Raw genomic sequence first — 18,379 nt, 5'->3', positions numbered from 1 at the left:
CTGTAGACCCTCTGTGTTCTCTGAGCCACAGTGTCTTACATGTCTAAATGGAGGTAATAAAAAGAGCCGTCTTTCGGGGCTGGGTGACTGACCATACAGAACCTGGACACATAGGAGGCTTTTGACAAGCTGGAGCTGTGATTATAACTAAGTGTCAGCAAATGGAACATGGGGGAGGGGGTGGGGGCGGGGGAGCGGGGGACAGTCAGGAATGGTGCTTATACATAGAGAAGCGTTGAATGTTACAAGTTAGGGTGCGGGTGTTGGGGTGGGGAGAGACTGAGAGGCATTGAGAAAGGCAGATGGAAACTGGCCCCTCCTAGCTAGGTGATGCAGCCAGTGACACAAGGCAGTTCCAAGTGGGAGGACCCGGTGCCCCTGGGGACAGAGAAGCAGTCACACTTGTCAAACAGGGATGAGCTGTGGGGAGGGTGCCCGGGTTCCCCACTGGAACTGTGACTGAGGGTGATCTTGTGCTGACCCCTCCTCCCCTGGGGAAGGCAGCAGGTAGCAAGTGAGCCGCACAGTGTCTGTGAACGCTTACAGACACACATGGCCCTCCATCCGTGTAAACAGGATGGGTGTCTGGGTCAGCTTCTTCCTCCCTTGGTCTTTCCCGCCTACTCTTCCCCTGGGGGTGGCTGACCCGCCCAGCTCCCCTGTTCCACACCCAGGGCCCTTGAACTCTCAATGAAAGCTGCCCAAACCCTTCCTTGCTGGGCCACTCACAGAGGTGTTCAACTCCTCCAACACCAGGGTCCCCAGGACCTCAGAACTTAACGGCAGCCCCAGAGTTCCCAATGTCTCCTGAGCTGTGGGGATTGCAAGGACAGTCACCGGAAGGAGGAGGTGTGCTAGGTTAGGGGAGAGGTGGGGGCAGGGAATGCCCACTGAACTTAAGAAGGGACCAAAAGGTCACTTCCCTCCTGTCTTCGTGTCCCTGAGCATGCTGGCTTACTTGGTGGGCTCCCTATCTCCTTATACCCTTGGGGTCTCACCTCCTTGGCTGTCCTGGTTCCTAAGTGCCCCCACCCTGCCACCTCCAGAGGACATCTCTCTCCTCAGATGCTCTCATCCCCACCCTGTGCCCCAAATTCCTGGGGTTAGGCAACTGGAACACCTTTGCATCCATCTCATCCTAACCCCCTCCCTCCCTGATGTCCGGCTCTCTCTGTTTCAACACAGGCTCTCACTCACAATTAAGCTTCATTACCCTATCGCTGGATAGGCCCTGAGTCACTGGAGGAGGGATCTTGGGCTGCCCAGCCCTGTTAGCTTCTCCCAGCCTACAGTATAAGGGGTAGTGGCAAGAAGGAACACTCTGGAAAGCAGAGGAGTCTGGGAACAAAGAGAGAAGGCAGAGGTAGAGCAAGTAAGCAGAGAAAGAAAGGCAGGAGGTCCCAGAGTCCAGAAGAAGAGAGAAGGTAACAAGAAACAGATCGGGTCTCAAAGATCCCCAGGGGAGCGATGAAGCTACGGGGGTCCCTGGCCTGTCTCCTGCTGACCCTATGTCTGGGCAGCGGGGCAGCTAGCCCACTGCAGAATGGAGGAGAGGGCGCAGGAGCAAGTGCCTCACAAGGAATGGGAGATGCCATTAGCCACGGAGTTGGAGAGGCTGTGGGCGAAGGGGCTAAAGAAGCAGCCAGCTCTGGAATCCAGGATGCCCTTGGTCAGGGGCATGGAGAGGAAGGTGGCTATGCACTGAGAGGGGCCAGAGGGGATGCTTTCGACCACAGGCTTGGGGAAGCAGCGCGATCTCTGGGCAACGCTGGCAATGAGGTTGGCCGACAGGCTGAGGATGTCATTCGACGTGGGATAGACGCTGCCCGCAACTCCGGGTCTTGGGTGAGTGGTTGGGGAAGCTGAGTGCTGTAGGGACTGAGGGTGACTGGGGCAAGAACCTTGAGAAGTGGGTCGAAGGCTGAGCAGATGGTTCCTTGGTGGCTTCCTGGGACCGTTTCTTTCCTTATCATGGATCTCTGTCTACTGCAGTCTCTCTCTCTCCCCTCCTCTTCCCCCCCCATTATGCTGGTCCCCTCTCTCTTATGATTGTCAGAACTGGGCACACTAAAGATGGGTGTATTGTCCTTTCAGGGGACATCTGGAGGCCATGGGATGTTTGGCTCTCAAGGTGGTGTTGGAGGCCATGGCAATCCCGGTGGTCAAGGGACTCCCTGGGCCTCAGAAGGCAACTTTGGAACCAACTCTCTGGGAGGCTCTCTGGGTCAGGGTGGCGACGGCAGGTCCTTCAACTATGAGGCCAATGCTCAGGTAAAGTCGCCACCCAGATCCATTCCTCACCCTGCCCTCCCCACCGCTTCCTCACCCTCTGGATCCTAAACTGGGTTTCACCCTCCCTGCAGGGGGCCGTGGCTCAGCCTGGCTACGGGTCAGTGAGAAGCAACAACCAAAACTCAGGGGTAAGATAGAGGCCAAGGGTGCCTGGATGCACACGACAGAACAGGGGAGGGGCAAGGAGGAAAGGAAGGGGCGGGGAAGGGATGGAGGTCGCAGGCCAGGGAAGAAGGAGGGAACTGGAAGGCCATGGGGAAGCCAAGATAGGCCTGGCCTGTGAAGGTGGCTTTGACATCTTTGCCCTCATGGGGTCCCCTTCCATTCATAGTGTACCAACCCCCCACCGTCTGGCTCCCGCGAAAGCAACTCTGGGGTAAGAGGAGGCGTGGCCTGTGGCTCAGCGCTGGGAAGCAGGCTGGGGTGTACCGCTTTCTAGATGGGCTGAGGCTATGCTGGGCCGAGGAAGGGGGCAAGGACAAGCGCAGGGCCCCTGTCCGTAGCTGTTGCTCTGTTCTGCTGCCCCACAGGGAAGCAGCAGCAGTGGTGGCCATGACAGCAGCGGTGGCAGCAATCACGGTGGCAGCAGTGGCAATAGTCACGGCAGCAGTGGCCACAGTGGCCACAGCAGCGGTGGCCAAGGCAGTGGTAGCCAAGGTAACGGCAGCGGCGGCGGCGGCGGCGGCAGCAGCGGCGGTTCTGGATCCCGGGTAAGTTTCTTCCTGGCGATGGGGTGATGGTCCTGGTGGTGAGGACCCAGGCTCTGGGGTTTCCCTTAAAGCTGTCATAGCCCTCGTGGGTGGGTTCAGTGACAGTGGCTATCCTGGGACTCCTTCAGCCCTGGCTCTCCACCCTCTCAGCTGTAATTACAGGGTTCCTTACTAGGGGGCGCTGACTTTCTACATTGCCTACTCCCTGTCCACGCTGCCATGGTGGGATAGCTTTGGCTCAGGTCTAACCTTTACTCTTTGCTGAGGATGAGGGGATGGAAGAAGACGGGTAGGCATAGGATAATATTGTTCTCTCCAGCTGGAAGGCTGAGGCAGGAGGATTGCTGTGAGTTTGAGGCCAGCCAGGGCTCTGTTTGAAACAATGCAGCAAACAAGGACCACTCCCACTCGTTTGGGATGTTTCGGGGGAGAGCAGGGGTGGGGTGGGTGTCCCCATGGAGACTTAAGGACAGCTGTGGTAACTCTGCACACACGAGGCCCCCACGTGTTGGGTGGAAGAGCTGGAAGGGTGCACCTGAGAGATGAGCTCTAAGAGAGGCTGTCCAAACTGCCCATTCAAGTGTCCTTAGGGCTCTAAGAATGGTACCAGTCAAAGGAGGTAAGTATGGGAGCTGCTGCTGCTCGGTGGGTAGACAGTGCTTGTCTAGTGGGTACAAAGACCTGGGTTCCACCCCAGTTCCACACGAGGCAAGTGTGGTGACACACTCCTGGCATCCGAACTCCCTGAGGGTGGCGGCAGGATCAGGCATTAAGGTCATCCATGGCTACCTAATGAGTTCAAGGTTATCCTGGGCTACGTGAATAAATAAACAATAAAGGCGCTGTTGACATCGCCAGAGGCTTTGTGTGCAGAGTCTGAGAGTGCCCTCTCTCTCCATTCAGGACGTGGAGACGTCTAATTTTGATGAAGGCTATTCAGTCTCCAGGGTAAGGACTGTAGGGTCCCCTCTTCCTTTTTTTGTAAGAAAGGGTACATAAGGAAGGGCTGGGTGGAACAGGCCCTATCCTGGTCCCTAGTGGCAGCTTCTTTTAAACAGTTTATGAGGGAGGTGTGTATGTGTATGTAGGGACATGCTCGTGAGGGCAGGCGTCCATGGTGGGCAGACTTACCAGTCCCCGGAGCTGGAGTTACAGGGGTTGTGAGCCGTCCAACATGAGTCCTGGGAACTGAACTCAGGTCCTCTGGAAGAGCATGTGCTCTCGTCCTCTGAGCCATCTCTTCAGTCTAAACCCCAGTGGCAGCTTCTTATAGTTGTGTGCATGTGGTGTGTGTGTGTGTGTGTGTGTGTGTGCATGTGTGTGCACACATATGAGAGAGAGAGAGTCAATATGGGTTGGGTGTCTTTTACTTGCCATCAACATCCCCTGAAATCATGGTGGTGTGTGTGTGTGTGTGTGTGTGTGTGTGTGTGTGTGCGTGTGTGTATGTGTGTATGGTGTGTGTGTGTGTGTGTGTGTGTGTGTTGGAGAGCTAACTAACAGCTCAGACTCCCAAGGTCGCGGTGTATTTCCAAACCCCGGGCCGCACCTGGCCCGCTTTCACTGAAGTTCAATAGCCTCTAGCGACCAGCTACCGAAAGGCGAGGAAGGAATGGAGGTGCCTGGGAACTCCTGGGTCCCCTTGCACACACTTTTAAGACATGATGTTGATTCTTTCCTTGCAGGGAAGTGGCTCGTCCTCGGGCAGCCGAGGCGGAAGTGGCGGTGGAAACAGACCTGAGGTGAGTGACAGGGATGCTGGGAGAAAGGTCAGAGCTGGGCTCGCTGAACGTGGCGGAAGGGGGGGCATTGCTCTCTCCCAAGGGGAGCTGATTACTATGCTGTCGTGGGGGCCGAGATCGTAGATGAGTGGGAGACTGAGAAAAAATTCTTTGCTCCACAGTGTGACAACCCAGGGGATGATGTGCGCACATCCGGAGGATCTAGGAATCAGGTGAGAGCCAAAGTCACGGGTACAGTGCCAGGCTTTCGTCACTGTGACGGTGCTGTGGCCTCAGGAGCCCACTCAGTTCAGCCTCCATCCAACCCTTGGAGGGAACCCAAACATAGACCCCTGCAATGCCAAGTCTCCAAAGACACAGTGGAGAGCAGGACAGCATTCCTTCAGTGTGCGTGTGTGCGTGACTGCGTGACTGTGTGTGTGTGTGTGTGTGTGTGTGCGCGCGCTGCCAGGGAATGAACTGTGGCCTTGTTCATGTGTCACTGAGCCCAGCCCTTCACTAGGGGATTGTGGGCAGGTGCTCTAACTGCTGAGCAGCCATGCCCTTCCCAGCTCCTCAGTGCTGAATTCTAGGCAAGTGTTCTCCCTTGGAACTAGCTTTCATTTTCTTTTCTTTTCTTTCTTTTTTTCTTTCCTTCTTTCTTCTGTAAGAGCTTACTAATGTGGTCAGTTCAGAATGGCCTTGAACCATTTATTTATTTATTAGAAAGGCTCTCACTCAAGCCCAGGCTAACTTCAGACTTTTGATGCTCCTGCCTCAGTCTCTTGAGTGCCAGACTTACAGGCATGCACCACCATGCCCACTGTTAGTATTTTGTCAGGCCATTTTAGAGACAGTCATGTCAAATGTCCCATCCCTGGCCAGTGACCAGAATCCATTGAACTCTAGTAGGGAAGTAGCGTATTCACACACCTTCCTAGTTATTCTGGAAATCTGGGCACTGGGGTCAGCACCCACAGTGACGCTGGCTGAGTAAGTGTGACACTCATGTCCACACCTAGACGTCTTGTGCAAATGCAGGCTGAGCCAGCAGATCTGGGGTGGGGCTGGGACTCAGTGATTCTCATCCGTTCCCTGGAGAGGCTGCAGCTGCTGGGCTGGGTGGGTCCTGGTGGATGCAGACCTCACTGGGCAAGGGGCAAGGGGCAAAAAAGAGAATCAGCAACATCATGGCTGTTTCTATGGCCGTTGCCAGTGGTGTATTGTTTTAAATGCCTCTATTATTTTCTAGTATTTACATAAATTTTTTTCTCCTTTTCTTCCTGTTATGGTACTTTAGCAGAGAGCAGGGAGGTCTCAGAGGTCCCAGGGGACATCAGGGCAGGGGGACAGCAGCCTTTGAGAGTAGATACTTTGCTTGCAAAGGAAACAGTAGCCACTGATCTTTAGTAGCAATGCTAGCAGGGCAGGGATCCCACATCCCAGCTAGTTCTGGGGATGGGGAGCAGCAAACAATGGAGATGCTGATCTCCAGTTTAGGAGGTGGCTAAGCCGCATACCACCTGCCACAGGGACCCACGGGCTTGCCAACTGCCACTCCCTTTCTGCTGGGTACAGACACCAGCCCATCTGGAGTTTCTGGTCCGTCACTTTAGTCCAGCAGCCTGGCCGGGGGAAGATTCAGATGACTTAGTGGCATCGGTGCTTCTCTCCGAGTTCTGGAGAAATGAGTCTTAGCAGATGGTGATGTATTAGCAGGCATAAGTGAGCAGTCACCGGGTCACACAGGAGAACAGGCACGGTCCACACTCGTCTCTCCACCCCTGCACCCCTGTCCTGCCCTCTCCTCTTAAACTGACGTCTGTACTTCATGTCTGTCTCCATAGGAAAGTAGAGAAAGCAGCCGGCTCCTTGGGGGTCCCCATGACTACCAGGTAAGTCAGGGGACAGACAGCCAGGGTGGCTTAGCAGGAGGGATGGTGGAGAGTGGGACAGAATGTCAAGAGACAAAAATACCTATTTCTTCTCCTAAGCTGCTCTTAAACAGATGAGTGACTACCGGGAAAACAAAATGGCAGCGGGGATCTCCCTCTCCTCCTCTACCATTGCTTCCTCTCTTCCTTCCGTTTGGGATCAGAGCCATAATTGATGGCAAGTGGGAAATCAGACAACAGCAACAGAAAAAGGACAGAGATCAGGCCTGGGGGCAAGATCTATACTCCCAATTACTGGAGAGGATGCGGTAGGGGGGTTGTAAATTCAAAGACGAGTATGTTCAAGGCCAGTCAGGGCAATTTAGAGAGATGCTATCTTAAAAAGTAAAAGAGAATTGGGGCGTGGCTCAGTGGTAGAGCCCCTGCCTAGAATCCCCCAGTGAGGGGCTGGGGGAGTGGCTCAGTGGTAGAGCCCCTGCCTAGGATCCCCCAGTGAGGGGCTGGGGCGTGGCTCAGTGATACAGCACCTGCTCAACATATGTGAGATTCTAGGTTCAATCCCCAGTGATTCCCACTCCAATAGAGATCAAGGGAATATGCATGCATGTATGTATCTATATATACACACCCATACGCATACATACACTTATGTACATTTCGATGTGCTTAGCAAGTACGTATTGAGAAGTCGGATATACCGATGGTTCAGTCAGGTCCCCACTATCTATGCTTTTTCAGACAAGTCAACTGACATCTTTTGAGTCTGGCTCCCTTGCCTAAGAAGGGACAGTGAACTCTGACCGGCTCGTCTTCCATAGCTACTATAGACTTTTCTGTATCATGGTCAAACCAAGGTGATGCAGGGTCCAGGCAGGCAGAGCCAGATCCTGCCTGTTGGCCATTACTGGAGACATGAAGTCATCTCAAATACATCCTATGCTGTAGTGCTTGGCGCACAGTGGGAACACATGCGGTGCCATCATTTTCAGGTCTTTGTAGGGCGGAGGAGAATGGAGGCAGAACCAAGGCAGTCGGGCACATTGGTGGACCACTGTAAACCCGCCAGGCTGACAAAGGGGGACCGCTGCAAGTTTAAGGCCAGCCTGGGCTACGGAGAGAGCGGGTCAGCTGTGTGGCTGAAGTCTTCATCTTTTTGAGCTGGGAGATCAGGGGTGGGAGGAAGAAGAGACAGGGCTATGGTGAGGAGGAGAGACGCAGGGTCAGTGGAGGAGATGGCTGGGCCTGGGATAGTGACAGTGAGCAAGAGCCTTGAACATGGCTTCCTTTCTTGTACCCAGGAGCATGGGTCCAGTGGGGATGACGGACGCAATGAGGCTGTCAGTGGACTCAAAGCTGTGGTGAGTGGAGGTCTCACTCCACACCTGCGCCTTGTTCCTTCCTGACTCCCACACCCCTTGCCTCTGCCTCATGCTCACAAAGTGGACTCTTAACCCCCTGCCATTTCTCATCCACTCCACAGAACTCTGATGCGTCTTCCTTGCCCTTCAACTTCGACAATTTCTGGGAGGTAAGTTTTGAAAGCCTGCTTGGGTCCCCTTAGGAGAAGCAACCCCACTTCCTCCGTCCTCCACATCCCAAGAGAAAGCCACGGCCTTGATCTTCTATTTAAAACATTTTAAACCTTATTTTTATTTTAAGCATATGAGTGATTTGCCTGCATATATGTTTGGGCACCTCATGGGGCCAGCAGAGGCCAGAAGAGGTCATCAGATCTCCTGGAACTGGAAATTACAGATGGGTTGTGAGCCACCATGTGGGTGCTGGGAATTGAACTCAGATCCTCTGGAAAGGCAGCCAGTGCTCCTAACCATTGAGCCATCTCTCCAGCTTAGCGCTTGACCTGTTCTAGCCCCAAACATAAATAACAACAATAACAAAAGCCAAACATTGCTTCTTGATATGATTTGGGCATTTCTTTTTGTTTTCTCTGCAGAATTTTAAATCCAAGATGGGTTTCATTAACTGGGATGCTATAAACAAGGTAAGGGCCAGAAGGCCATGCCACTGATGATTTGAGAGCAGAGGACCAGAGAGAGGAGAGCTAGACTTCTTCATGGTGAGGCAGAGGGAGGGATAGTAATGATGGCTACTAGGGTGTTCAGGTGAATGCTGAAACCAAATGGATCTACAAATGGTGAGCCAATGGAAACCTGGAAAGATAGGATGAGTTGGGAAATTGTTGGGTGCTGGCAATGAGCAGAGGGGATGAGTGTCTTTACACTCTCAAGGTAAAGAACCAGGTGACTCCTCAGCCTCAGCCTCTCCCCTTTAGACCTGTGAGGTACAGGTTTGCCATCTTGGAAATTTGGGAAGAAAGCCCAGTAGGGTTAGCAAATTCAATGTCACTCTGGACTACTGAGTAAGTTCATAGCCTGATTGGGGCAAATTGAAGAGATGATATCTCATAGTTAAAATGCATCAGTGAAGGTCTGAATTGAAAGTGTGGAGCTCCTGCCTAGAAACTACCAATGGGGGACTGGGGTGTGGCTCAGTGATAGAGCCCCTGCCTAGAATCCCTAGTGAGGGGCTGGGGGTGTGGCTCAGTGGTAGAGCCCCTGTCTAGAATCCCCCAGTGAGGGCCTGGGGCATGGCTCAGTGGTAGAGCCCCTGCCTAGAATCCCCCAGTGAGGGCCTGGGGTGTGGCTCAGTGGTAGAGCCCCTGCCTAGAATCCCCCAGTGAGGGGCTGAGGGTGTGGCTCAGAGGTAGAGCATTTTGTCTGGCTGTCTTTTAGCCCTAGGTTCAATCCCAAGCATTGAAAAAAAAAAATTCCTTAAACTAAAATTAAGGCTGGAGAGATGGTTCAGTTTTCTTGCAGCAGACAGAGTTCAGATCCCAGCAACCACACCAGGCAGCTTACAACTGCCTGTAACTCCAGCTCCAAGGGATCCAACGCCTTCTTCTGGCCTCCATGGGTACCACTCCCCAACACACAGAGACAGACACACAAATAACAAAATTTAAAAATTAAAAAAGTAAACATTTTTTTTAAAAAATGGAAAATAAACTCCAAGACTGCTTTTTTAAAAAGTGGTCTGAGCAGGCACATCTGTCATCCACAGTCACTATTTCTACCTGGGGAATTTTTTCTTTGTCCTTCATCCTCTCATTTCCCATCAAGCTATCATGATGTCAGACTCTGCTGGCCAGGGACTTCCACTGTGATAGGGATGGATAGGGTGAGGAGAAGAAGAAAGGGTTTATCTGCCCCAGCTGTGAGAATTATACATGAGCAGGGTCACTCCTAAGCCTGACACATCTGTCACACCTCTGTCCATTTTCCCGTCTCTCTGGGTTTTTCAGTCCACATATGGCCTTGTAGGTCCACGCAACTCCTCATTCAGCACATTCCCAAGAATTGTGCCTACTCAGTCTGCCTAATCTCTTTTGTATAGAGCTGGGGACTGAATCCAGTTTTACCAGTGCTAGGTAAGCAGCTCAACCACTGAGCCATGCTCCAGCCTCTCACTGGGGGATTCTAGGCACAGGCTCTACCACTGAGTCAACTCTCTAGCATTTTTTTTTTAACTTTTTATTTTGAGATGGGTTTTCACTAAGTTGTCAAGGCAGTCCTTGAACTCATAATCCTCCTGCCTCGGCCTCCTGAGTAGCTTCAATGACAGGCCTGAGACACCAAGCTCAGGAAAGTTCGAGGTTGATAAGAAATGACAGTTACACACCCAGAAGACCGGGGTGGTCTTCTCATGAGTCACTAAGACACATTAAAAATAAAACTAAAAAAGAATATGACTTACTCGCCAAATTTTAAAAATTGGATGACATCACTTGATGACTTAGGTGTCTGGCTCATCTTGAAAGATTTGGCCTCTCTGGGACCCCTTTCCGTGGGACAAAGTGGGCCCCCTGTGTGCTGTGAACCCTTGCTCTCCCTGACCCTGTCTGCCAAGCATCCCAGCCACCTGATTGGCCCTTTGAGCTGCTAAAATTTTAACCCTTATCCTAAAACATCCTTCCCAAGACTTGGGGTCTTCATGGGACATGGGAATGGAATTTGTAAACGTCAGGAAATCCTATGTAACCTCTGCGGGATAAGGCAAAAGTATGAAATATGGGTGTTTCCCAGTTGCAATGCATTTCTGGTTTAAAGAAACAAAATAAATTCCGTTTTATTTTTTTACTTTATTATTTAGCTTTGAGACAGAGCCTCCCAATGTAGCTCAGGCTAGCCTTAAACTCACTAGGTAGCCCAGGTGTCCCTCAGACCTGGGCTGACTCAGTCCTGATTCAGACTCCTGAGTGCCGGGAATCCAGGCATGTGCCACCATGCCTGGAAAGAAAGGTCTGTTTTTTAAGAAAATAGCTTCTGGTGCAGCAAGCCTCCTTGCTGTGGTCCTTGGGGGGACTGAGGGTCCCCTAGGAGACCAGGGCACAGGCTGGCACTGTGTCAAGCATTTTTGCCCACCTGGGGAATGCTAGCTAGGTGGATTCACAGGGACTGGGCTCCCAGCGGGTCAGTCTGGAAGAAAGTGGTAGGCAGAGCTGGGCAGGACAGGGCACCCAGCTCCAGTCTTCCCCAGTGGGAGGAGGATGAGGGACCCAAGCACGCCAGCGATTGTGTGGAGTGATCTTAAAAGACCCATGCAGAATTAAGAGCAGAGTCCTTCCCTACCCACTACTTCCCTGAGATACCCCCTCATCTAGCTTCCTCTTAGAACCCATTTCTCTGCTCAGGACAAAGGGAGCTCTCACAAACCATGAGCACCAGATGAGGAGCTACCAGCTGGATGGGAGTCCCACCATTTCCCCACCCCGACTCTCACCCCGCCCCCTGGAAATAAACCATAGCTGTCCCGTACTGCTGGTCTCCGTTCCTTTCTTCGTCTCACTGGTGTCCTGGGAGGGGGCAGGGAGATGTGCTGGCGGCTGTGGTAGCCCTGGGTCCTGAGGGCTTCTTGATAGTCATGTTGTACCAAGGAGAGGAACAGAGCTAGGCGCGGGGCGGATGCAGCACGGACACCTAGGCAGTCTCCTGTTTCCAGGTTCTGGTGTCCCCAGGGAATCCCAGCATCCTTTGCACACAGTAGTTACAAGGCGTCTCTGAAGGCAGAAAGGAGGCAGGAGGGGACGCAGGGCTTTGGGTGAGCAGTGGCGGGCTCCCTGCTAACCTGTTCCCCGTCTTTTGTTCACAGGGCCGCCTCCCGCCTCCCAGCACCAGAGCTTTACTCTACTTCCGCAGACTCTGGGAGGTAGGAGAAGTCCCACTTTGCAAAGACCTGGGGACCCTGGCCGGCACGCCCACCCCTTCTCCCTCAGAACGCTATTGCCCACCTAGCCCAAACCCTGTCCCTTTTTTTGGGGGGGGGGTCTGTGCCATTTCTGCAGTCCTGGGGATTGAACACAGAGCTCTGTACTGTTACTAAGCCACATCCCCAGCTCCTCGCTCCTTTTATTCTTCACTGTTATTTTATGGTTTTGAGAGGGGGAATCTCACTATGAACCCCTAGCTGACCTTGAACTTGCTAGCTAGCCCAGGCTGGCTTTGAACTCACTGTGGAACACAGGCTAGCTTGGAACTCGTCTTGTCTTTCTTGAGTGCAGGGGCTTGGGGTGCGCACCGCCACACCTGATGACTCTTTTCATCTTTGAGATAGGCCACCTCATTATATTTTATCCCCGACACTATCTCAGACTCCAGCACCCTCAGTTTCCCGCAAGCTTGTCTTCACCCAAGCTCAAGCCACACCTGGCCTTCCCCCCAGCCACCTGGCGCCCTGCCCAGAGTGTTGTCTGAGTTCTGGCACCGTGGTGGGCATGTTCTCATCTCTACTTCTCCTTCCAGAATTTCAAACGCAACACTCCTTTCTTCAACTGGAAACAGATTGAGGTAAGGGGCTGGGCATTTTGGGGTGAGGCAGCTGAGCTTTGGGGACTCGGGTCTGGCAGTCCCTTGACGGATGGATGGCTTGCTGATGTCCCTGTCCTGGTTTCCTGTTGTCCCTGATAAGGGAGGACACCTTTCCCTGCCCGCTTTCTTTGGTTTATGCAACTCTGAGATGGGTGGAATGGGAGTGACGGGAAGCTATGAGTCACTGCAGGAGCAGAGTGGGAGGGGTCTCCCTAGGATAAAATTCCAGGGCAGGAGGCTTGGGACTCATTATACCAGAGCAGAACCATGAAGCCAGCCACTGTCTCTGCTCTGCTGCTTATCCTGCTGGGCGTGGCCTGGCGCGGAGAGAGCCACAGCTGGGTGGGTACCGAGGGACAGTGGGTGGAGGGGAGGCCACGCGATGGGGAGCAAGAAAGGTCTGAAGCGATGGCAAAGGGGTACAGGGAAGGAAAGCCCAGGGGAATCAGGCATTCCGGCAGGTGAGGGAGGCCTGGACAGCTGGGGCTCGGGAGGATGAGCCAGTGAGCGTGGCTCAGTGGTAGAGCCCCTGCCTAGAATCCCCCAGTGAGGGGATAGGGTGTGGCTCAGTGGTGGAGCCCCTGCCTAGAATCCCCCAGTGAGGGGCTGGGGTGTGGCTCAGTGGTAGAGCCCCTGCCTAGGATCCCCCAGTGAGGGGCTGGGGGCGTGGCTCAGTGGTAGAGCCCCTGCCTAGAATCTCCCAGTGAGGGGCTGGGGTGTGGCTCAGTGGTAGAGCCCCTGCCTAGAACCCACCCTACTCCCCACACCACGAGAGGCTGGGATGGTGGCTGGGTGGTTGAGCACCTGCCTAGGGTGGGTTTGATCCTTACTGCCTGTGTCAAATGTGGAGGAGCTGTGGGATGTACACTTCAAGGGCTTCCTTGCCTGTCTTCTCTTTCCTGGGAGCTGACCTAATCACTGGCTTCAAGCACCCCACAGAGAGTAGCAGAGTAGCAGCAGGATTAAGAGGCCTACAGGAAGCAGCAAGGGCTGGTGTAGGCACCTGGCTGGGGCTGGGTTCATCTGCTTTGTTATTCTAGCACCACTCAGAGCTTCCAACCCCGCGGGGGTGTGGGGGTGGTGCTGTTGCCCAACTCTGCACCCTTGCTCCACAACCATGAGAGTGAAGTTTGTGTCCTGTGCCTGTCTAGGCCACTGGCATCCTCCAGGTCTCTGGACTTAGCTGGGGCCATTACAGGGGTGGGGAGGGATAGGCAGGGCCCCAAGAGGAAATGGAGCCGAGGCATCGCAGTGTCTGGGCTTTGGAAGCTGACTAGGCCTGGAGGACAGCGGCCGGAGCAGCTGACCTTAGCTTCCGTTTTAGGGCTCAGATCTGTCATCACTGCAGAAGAGGGCAGGCGGGGCCGATCAGGTGAGTCCCTCTGTCTGCAGGCTCCCTTGGAACGTCCTGGGTCTCTGTCAGCCCATTCTCAAGGCTGGCTAATCTGAAATTCTCTCTTTTACCTCCCACCTGATAGTTTTCCCAGGCTGAAGCTGCAAGACAAGAGGTGTCAGCTGTCACATCCAAGGCAAGCTATCTCACCCCCCCACCCCCACCCACCCCACCCCCATCCCCCATCCCCACCCCCATCCCCACCACACCCCCACCCCCACCTCCATCCCCCACCCCCACCTCCATCCCCCACCCCCATCCCCACCACACCCCCATCCCCCATCCCCCATTCCCACCCCCATCTCCCACCCCCACCTCCATCCCCCACCCCCATCCCCACCCCCATCCCCACCTCCATCCCCCACCCCCCACCTCCATCCCCCACCCCCACCACACCCCATCCCCCACCCCCACCTCCATCCCCCACCACACCCCCCATCCCCCACCCCCATCCCCACCACACCCCCATCCCCCCACCCCCACCCCCCACCTCCATCCCCCCACCCCCACCTCCATCCCCCACCACACCCCCATCCCCATCCCCACCACACCCCCATCCCCCACCCCCATCCCCACCACACCCCCATCCCCCATCCCCCCATCCCCCACCCCCATCCCCACCACACCCCCATCCCCCCACCCCCCACCCCCACCCCCACCGTAAATGCCACCCTTTCTCTTGGTCTCCTACCATTGCCTCCCATGTCATACTTCAGGATGGGAACCAGGGAGGAGGAGGAAGGACCTGATGGGCTGGGCTCCAGGTGGCTTTGTGGGGTAACATGAAAGAAAAGCCCACATTACAAGGAGGGGACAGAGCACAGGCTGCTCAGAAACCTGCCGTCTGGGCAGAGAAGCGAAGTGTTTTTACACAATGTAATATCATCTCCTCTGCCCCCCCCCATGCCCTTCTGTTTCCCCCAGAACTACTATAATAGCCAGCAGGGGAGTCCTGGTTACAACTGGCAGTATTATGCCAAGACCACTGCCAAGGTGAGCTTTGAAAAAGCTTTGTTTTTTGTCTGTCTATCTGCTCTCTCTCTCTCTCTCTCTCTCTCTCTCTCTCTCTCTCTCTCTCTCTGTGAGTGTGTGTGTGTGTGTGTGTGTTTGGAGCAGGGAGAGGCTTGCCTCCTTTCTCCGTCACACTGCTTTGTAAGAAAGACTCCGATGTGTGTCATCCCGTCCCGTGCCATTCCACACAGACTTGCTTCATAGTGTGACTTTCCTGCCCTTTGGGGAGCAGCGGCTGGGGTGGAGGAAAGCAACCCAGCTCATCCTAGAAGCTAAGCTTAGGGACTCTTGGTTGGTGGGAAACGAACTTCTTCGGGGGGAAATCTAAAAAAATGGCGGGGAGGGGACAATTGAGAGGCTGTTTTGCTTAGCTGCAGACAAGGCAGTCTTAGGGGCCCATGAGCTGGCTCAGCAGGTAAAGGGGTTTGCTGCTAAGCCTCACAAGCAGAGATTGATCCATTGGTCCCTTGGACTCACATGGAAGGAGAGAGCTGACTCTTTCACGTTGTCCTCTGATCTCCACGTGTGCACTGTGGCCCATATACATACATATGCAAAATAAATAACAACCAAACAAAAAACTGAGGGCAGTCCTAGGACTTAGGGGTGTGGCTCCCCTATAAAGTGACCATCTACCAGAGGAAAGGCCTGGGCTCCGTTCCTAGCATTGCAACTGATATTAATCAACCAGCCATGCAACCAGCCAAGAAATAAGCAAGGCGATACTATAATACCAGAGAGTGAGCATGGTGGCCTCCAAGTAGGCTGGCAAAGAAAAGCAGGCCAGGGATTTCCTTCCATTTCTCGGAACAGTGAAGCCTTGGCTCAAGAACCCTAAGATTGGAGAACTCGCAGCCTGGTGGTGGTCTGGGTTGGGGTGGCTGAGGCAGGTGGATCACAAATTCAGGAACTGCCTGGGCTACAGAGTTCACATCTAACCTGGGCCACAGCTCTGGGGTAGGACACTTGCCTAATACGCGTGAGGTTCTTCTACACTGAAGTGAATGCCACCATCGGCGTCATCTGGCCTCTATCTGTGGCTGACTTCCATCCCTCCCATGGAGAGGAGAGCTCTCCTCCTCCACTGTGTTGTGTATTTGGGGACCACTGTGCAGTATCACCCTGGATAAAGTGTGTGCTCTGGGGGAAAGTATCCACAGCCAGCCTGAAGGACCTTGCTGATAATGTTGGCTTGTGCCTGGGAGGGACCTTGGGGAGCCTGAGGTCAAGGTAGCGCCTAGAGAGGGCCGCCATGACTCCAGGTTACCTCCTTTGATCTTCTCTTTCCAGGGAGGAGTCACACCGTCGTCCTCGGTGAGTATGGGGGGGGGGGTTGAGAAGATACAGCTGAGGACAGAGGGACCTGAGGACAGAGGGACCGACCTGAGGCTGCTGAGGGTGGAGGCTGTTATGATCTGGCGCAGAGGGGCCTTGGCGGGAAGCCCCACGTGGGTGAGGGACACACACTCCATGCAGACAGAGCTTAGGTGGGAAGTTTCATTGGGGGAAGGGAAGAGAGTAGGGGAAGGGAATGGAGAGAAGTGAGAGAGAGAGAGACACACACACACAGAGACAGAGAGAGACAGAGACAGAAGCAAAGGCCTGCCTGCCTCTTCAGAGGGACAGCAGGAAAGCCAGATTGGGAGTGGGTGGAGTTTGTCTCTTAAAGGGACCTTTTGCGCCTGAGTACAGAGCCAGGGTGCTGCTTGCCATGCTTGCAGGGGTGACACACCCTGCCAGGTCCCCAGGGGCAGGGCCAGCTGTGCCTGGATGCTATCAGAGGTAACAGTGTGATGTCCACTCAGCCATTCCCCTTGTCCTGCAGGCTTCCCGGGCACAACCTGGCCTGCTGAGGTGGCTGAAGTTTTGGTAGGTAAGTGTCAGCGTGGGCCACACAGGCAAGGCAGAATGCCAGGAGTAGAAGCAGCCGACTCTTGGGCAGGCTGGGAGCTGGGCCTTGACGTGCAGCAGCAGCAGCAAGGGCAGCAAGCAGCTTTCCTCGGGGCGCTTACTGAGGAGGGATGAAGGAAAGCACCCTCTTTGTGGGGCCTGGAGAAAGAGTCTTTAGAAAATGGCCCAGGACACACGGGACTAGTCTATGAGTGAGGGCCTGCCGGGTGGAGGGCTGCACGGACAGGGAACGACAAGGGCACAAAACCGAGAAGCCTGCCCTGTGGTACTTACAGTGAGCCAGCCTCCCAGGAGGCGAAGGTTGAGGGGCTCGGTGAATAAGGCTCCAGGATTGGAAGTCTGTTTCTTTTGGTTTTGCTTTTCGTTCTTTGAGATAGGGTCTCTCTGTGTAGCTCAGGGTGGCTCCGAACTCCGAATTCTCCCAGGTGCTGGTGGCACAGGAGCGTACCACCATGCCTGGCCTGGAAAGTGGGACCCCAGTGAGACCACACAATTTGTTTTATATAGAAGTAAAAGTGGCCGGGCGGTGGTGGTGCACACCTTTGATCCCAGCACTCGGGAGACAGAGGCAGGTGGATTTCTGTGAGTTCGAGGCGAGCCTGGTCTATAGAGAGAGAGTCCCAGGACAGCCAGGGCTGTTTCACAGAGAAACCCTGTCTGGAAAAAACAAAACAAAACAAACAGACAAAGAAGGTAGAAGTGAGGGGCTGAAGGTGGACGGGTAGGAATGTTTACAAAAGGGTTTGTTCTCCATTGATGTGAGGTGGCTGTGTTCTAGCATTTGTTTTTCTCTTTGTGTGTGTGTGTTTTTTCCTTCTAGAAAATTCCTTCTAGTCACTGCTGACACTTCATGAACACAGGTCTTCAGGGAGCTTGATTGTCCTCTCTGCTGTGACAGACCTACCTGGGCGTTGACATCCCCCATCATCCCATTTGGCTGAGGCTGTGGTGTCTCGGAGACAAGTCAGCCTCATTGGATAACCAGCCAGTTTCTAGTTTGTGACCGGAAGGTTCCCTAACAACCGCCGTAGGAACTTTCTGCTTTGGAGTTTCTCGGTAGAAATAAAACACGACTTCTTTTGTTCCCTTGAGACCGTCTCAACTTGTTCTTTAATACGGCTCTCCTGACCTGGGTCTGGGGGGAGTGGGCAGGTGTGTGGATGGCTGAGAACCTTTCTCCTGAGCCTGGAGTGAGAGGCGTGGTGGCTGGACTCAGGTTTGGGTAACCCGGGTCGCAGCTAGCTGACGGCTTCGTGCAAGTTTCTCCATCTGCAAAAAATGTTTTTGCCTACCATACGAATACCACGTTTACAGTAGCTGTAGGTATTTGATGGTCTGAAAGGGCAACAGAACAACAGCTAAAACCAGGAGGTCGGAGTCAAGAGACTTCGAAACCAGGTCTGGGGGGTGGGAACATACAGGGACCGGGCATGCAGGCCCGCAATGACTGGCGGACTATGTCAGGCATGTCATACAACTCACGTTTGGATGGGGACTAGCAGATGGTGCCAGCGTTGAGGAAGCTAGGGAGTGAAGGGGAAGCCAAGCCACTGCCTTGCCA

The 18,379-nt window shown here is 54.1% G+C and overlaps 1 protein-coding gene and 1 long non-coding RNA gene across 2 annotated transcripts; both read left to right on the top strand.

The window, feature by feature from the left end:
• The first annotated feature begins 1,300 nt into the window (after positions 1-1,300).
• On the top strand, positions 1,301-16,634 carry Dmkn (dermokine). The gene is made up of 19 exons (XM_051207677.1): positions 1,301-1,845; positions 2,095-2,271; positions 2,364-2,420; positions 2,624-2,668; positions 2,823-3,002; positions 3,906-3,950; positions 4,688-4,744; positions 4,906-4,956; positions 6,571-6,618; positions 7,917-7,976; positions 8,099-8,146; positions 8,573-8,620; positions 11,788-11,844; positions 12,438-12,482; positions 13,828-13,875; positions 13,982-14,038; positions 14,821-14,889; positions 16,198-16,221; positions 16,629-16,634. The coding sequence occupies exons 1-19, from the start codon at positions 1,468-1,470 to the stop codon at positions 16,632-16,634; spliced, it is 1,500 nt and encodes a 499-aa protein (XP_051063634.1). The 5' UTR covers positions 1,301-1,467.
• Positions 16,635-16,695: 61 nt separating this feature from the next.
• On the top strand, positions 16,696-17,902 carry LOC127238666 (uncharacterized). Its single transcript, XR_007835933.1, has 2 exons — positions 16,696-16,780; positions 17,639-17,902. It is a non-coding gene; the product is annotated as an uncharacterized LOC127238666 (long non-coding RNA).
• Positions 17,903-18,379: the final 477 nt, after the last annotated feature.

The sequence above is a fragment of the Phodopus roborovskii genome, unplaced genomic scaffold (genome assembly GCF_943737965.1).
Source record: "Phodopus roborovskii unplaced genomic scaffold, PHOROB, whole genome shotgun sequence".
NCBI classification, from domain to species: Eukaryota; Metazoa; Chordata; class Mammalia; order Rodentia; family Cricetidae; genus Phodopus; species Phodopus roborovskii.
This window is presented reverse-complemented; position numbering and strand designations above follow the sequence as displayed.